Below are 4,376 nucleotides of genomic sequence, written 5' to 3'. Positions count from 1 at the left end.
TCAAAATGGGTAACTTATTAATTCCAACAAAAGTTCCAATGATTATCCTTATTTCGATACTTATCTACAAGAACTATATATTTCTTCTTTGATCACCGAAAACCGATACGAGTGGCGTGGTCTTCCTCTGGTCACCCGAAGGTGTGGCCAAGGCGCGGACACATCTCCATGATGTCTATTTTGATGGACCTTCGATCTTGATAACAAGTGTTGTCATGAGTTAAATAGTGTGTTTATAATATAAAGAAACATCAAAGTAAAAGATACACTAACACTCAACTTTAACTCAAAGTAACTAAAGTTAACTTGGAGCTCAATTTTTTATACGAGAATTCCCTTGTCATCTAGTCAAATCCATTTTTCTTCATCATAGCTTATAATACTTTTTGAAAATGACATTTTCTTATTAATTCATGACTTTGTGGAGATCACCTAAATTATGGACAAATTCATAATCAAAACAATTAAAGTTCTGATCAAATTAATCATAAGTTACAACAAAATCAGCCTATAAAGAAAAAACAATAACAAAATTCAAAACACTATAGTAAAGAAATGAAGACAAGTCCTAAGAGTTAAGATTGATGTTAATCAAACTTCTTAGTGCTAATTTTCGTCTTTCTTATGAGACTCTAGTTGACACTGCTATCAATTTTTGTGTTTCTCACATTTGTATATATTTAACTTCCTTCACATTTTTCTTCTCTACAATATAGTGTTTATAGTTTAGTGTTTTTTACCTTATTGATTTAATCATCTTATTGTTTATAATACTATAAAGAGGGTGTGCTTTTTTTATCTTGATTTTGTTACTCTCACTTTTTCTCAATATTATTATTAATGTTTTTTTATTCGTTGATGACTTGCTTGTTCTTAACTACATAAAAAACCACATCAAAACTCTTCTTTTCCGAAGTTTCATTAATTGTGCATACACTTATTAGAGTTCTCTTTCTTGTTATAGTCTATATGATCACTTTGTTATTTTACTCCCTTTCTATTAATTAATAACAAGGAAAGTATTGCTACCATAATTTGGGGTTCTAAAGTGAGTACAAAGGTTTACATTAATGTTATTGCAAGGATCCTCCAAGTAATGAGGAATCCATCAATGAAGATTAATAGAGGTGCTAGGTCCTCCTTAGTATCAAAGATCATCCATTTGGAACCGAACCCGATATACAATCAAATGCCATTTGCGATGTCTGTCTAAAGGTTGACATTATCACCTAACCCTCTCTAGATCATGATATTCAATGACATAAATTAAGATTTTCAAACAAATAATCAAGTAAAAAAAACTCCAAACCAAGTTTATGTTATGATATATATATATATATTATGCAAATTAACAACAATGAAACTCAAACTAAAATTGAAATTCATTAACTCTGTCCTTAAACAAAATATAGAGAGGAAACCTACACACTACGGTTTTCATCATTTCCCAAATCAAAGCCCCCACAATAACATGAAATTTACTAAAAGTTTTCAATCTAACTCAGCTACTTGCATGTCTTCTTTCTCCACACATTAGTAATAACAAAAAAAAAAGTGAACTTCAACCCATAATCAGTTTAGCCCCATTAGTACATAGAGAGTCAATCAAGATCACCATAATTCATTATAGAGGATTACTAGTAGTGGAAGAAGAGCTAAACCCAGAAAGATCAGTCCATGAGCTAGTTCCAGCTGCATTACCACTTCCCCAATTAGTAATATATTGTTGTTGTTGTTGATGTTGATGATGATTATCATTTCCTTGTTGCATCCCCAAGAATTGCCTTGACAAATTCAATCCTTGATGATGACTATCCTCCATCTTCACCGACCCCCCACCCCTTCCCATTTGATCAATTATTCCCGACATAGACAACTTGGGCCTCGCCTCAACATTCCCATGAAGTGGGAACATTCCACCTCCCGGACCTAATTCCAAGCCAGCGAAAGACGACATCTGGGGTTGAAATCGCCAAGGCTGATCAACCCCAGCACCTCCTGTGGCCGATAAGAATGACCGACCACCTCCAAGAGAGAAACCATTCATGTCATGATTAGTTGACGACATCAAGTGAGAAGACATTCCACCACCATAGTGTTGTAACCCAATATGATCACCCCCATGAGTAAACTCACTGAGTTGACTCAGAGGAGCCATGAACCTCAATGGATGAATTTGTGGACTTAAACCTAACAACGCACCACCACCACCGCCAGAAGAAGAAGCGCCACTTGGGCCACATGAGTTAGTATTTGATGTGATTGAACCGGTACCAGCAGAAGCCGGAGACTTGGAGGATGAGCCACCGCCGGAGGATTTGCTCCGCTTGTTCCTCCGACAACCTCCTCCAACCGGGACAGTTCTAAGAGCACCGCCACGTGTCCAATATCTTCGGCAGGTTTTGCAGAAGTGTCTTGGCTGGGTAAGATTGTAGTTGTTGAAGTAACAAAACTTAGTGTTGGTAGATTCACATCTTGGGCACTTTAGAGCTGTCTCTGGCATGGGTATATTAGACATCCTGGCTCGGTCAGCCATTGAACCAGGTCTAATTGAACCCAAACCAACTCCATGGCTTGGCTGAGCCTGAGATTGAGCCGGAGGTGGTGGTGCGGGTGATGATGAAAGTGGAAGGTGAGAAGTTGAGCTAGTAGTACCTCCAGGATGCTGAGTATTAGCCTGATATTGAAAATCAAAGTGGTAAATTAAAGAAGGTTGGAATATTATTTAGCTTTATTGTAAAAGAAGAGATTGAAGCATATTGAGGAAAGAAAAGAATTAAAATTATAACCCTTACCTGGTGCCAGTTGGCTGGATCAAGATAAGCTGGGATGGAGGAAAAAACCATTGTTGAATCTCTCCTCTTCTTTCTTTCTTTCTCACTCTCTTATTGTTCTTTCTTTCTCTTTTGTAAAGGTTGATGGGGTTCTTCAAAATATAGTGGAGAATCTCATCACTCAAGGGGTGGTTTCCTGCAAAATGAAATGAAGAGAGAGAAAAGAAAGTGAGGAATGGGAATAAAAGAGGGAGCTTTATGGGTATATATGTGTAAATATTTCACCATTAGTTTTGTTTGCTGTTTTTCTTTGTCTTTTAGATTTTTATTTTTTTTATATTTTTTTAGGGTTTTCATAATCTTCCTTAACTTAACCTGTAAGCTTTGCTTCAATTGATCATCCATGGTGTGCTGCTGACCCCTCCAAGTTATATATATATAATTAGAGATAAAGGGAGAGAGAGATCGATAGTGGGGGAGAGACTGTTCTTTAATGTATCATTTTCATTTTTCTATTTTATTTATTTTTTTGTTAAAGATGAAAGGACAATATTCAAATAATAAAAATGTCTCTATTAAAATGAGACATTATTTCACAAACTCTAGGGTAAGTAAATAAATATGACAACTAACTATTATAAGTAAATACTTACTTTTTTTTATGTTTAACTTTTGTTTTTATATTGTTTTGATTGTCTGTTTGGATTTACTTTTTTGCAGATTTCAATTGTTATAATTCAATTATATTTCATTATGTGAAAGTTTGCTTTCACGGTCTAACTTAAAAGAAAATGTATATTCATATGGTCAATGAAATAAAGTGAAGAATATAAAAAAGAGAACAATGGTCAAATTAAGCTCGAGATAGCTCACATAATAAAATGTTTTAGTTTACTTATTTTTGTAGATAAAAATAACACAATTTCATTCAAAATAGAGATTTTTAACAGGAAAGACAACTTTAGTTGTTAGAAAATGTCTAGGTCGATAATTAGCCAATAGATTGAAATATTATTTTGCAACTTAAGGAGATTGTCGAGTTTTTCAATCGTCATTGTGGGAGATACAAATTCAGTTAGAGGTTGTACAGAAATGAGGGAGACTTAAATAGTGAGATTTTCAAAGGTAACCGAGGATCTACTCATTGAATTACCGTTAGGAGGGCCTATTTACACTTGAAAAGGAGATGGAGGGTGATTATCCATATTCAAGGTCTACATAAAAGTTTGTCGAGGAATCCAATTACTTGAGTGTCCATACCATTTAGTTTTGATAAGAAGAGGTTGTTTATCAAGGTCAAGCAATGGATGAGGTCTAATATTGTGTAGTAGAGTTAGTATATATGATGGTCATCAAGACGGAAAACACTTATAGAATGTTATCAAAACATGGAATTTAGAGGAGGCTAAAACTTTAAAATTAATGTAACTCCGATATTTTCATGGAGCATATTATAGTGTCGTCACGTTTTTGTTGACTATAAACTCATCTAAATTGCATGCAAACCATTTCATTTTGATAATAAGTGGTGGTTAAAATAAGTTCATAGTTTGGGTAAATGAATGAAGCAAGAGGAGTTCACTACATATCGATGAGTGGTTT

The 4,376-nt window shown here is 34.6% G+C and overlaps 1 protein-coding gene across 1 annotated transcript; it reads right to left on the bottom strand.

Annotated features, from left to right (window-relative positions):
- Positions 1-1,302: 1,302 nt before the first annotated feature.
- On the bottom strand, positions 1,303-3,128 carry LOC124939785 (dof zinc finger protein DOF5.1). The gene is made up of 2 exons (XM_047480230.1): positions 2,796-3,128; positions 1,303-2,677 (listed from the first exon to the last, which is right to left on the bottom strand). Exons 1-2 carry the CDS (start codon positions 2,844-2,846, stop codon positions 1,625-1,627), a joined length of 1,104 nt encoding a protein of 367 aa, XP_047336186.1. The 5' UTR covers positions 2,847-3,128; the 3' UTR covers positions 1,303-1,624.
- Positions 3,129-4,376: the final 1,248 nt, after the last annotated feature.

Source organism: Impatiens glandulifera, chromosome 5 (assembly GCF_907164915.1).
Source record: "Impatiens glandulifera chromosome 5, dImpGla2.1, whole genome shotgun sequence".
Lineage (NCBI taxonomy): Eukaryota > Viridiplantae > Streptophyta > Magnoliopsida > Ericales > Balsaminaceae > Impatiens > Impatiens glandulifera.
The sequence above is the reverse complement of the archived record's forward strand: the minus strand, read 5'-3'. Positions and strand labels throughout refer to the sequence as shown.

Excerpts from the sequence above, each read along its gene's own strand:
- LOC124939785 (XM_047480230.1), bottom strand. The coding sequence starts at position 2,846 with ATGGTTTTTTCCTCCATCCCAGCTTATCTTGATCCAGCCAACTGGCAC. Across the intron at positions 2,678-2,795 it reads ATCCAGCCAACTGGCACCAG|GCTAATACTCAGCATCCTGG; the intron begins GTAAGGGTTATA and ends TTTCAATATCAG.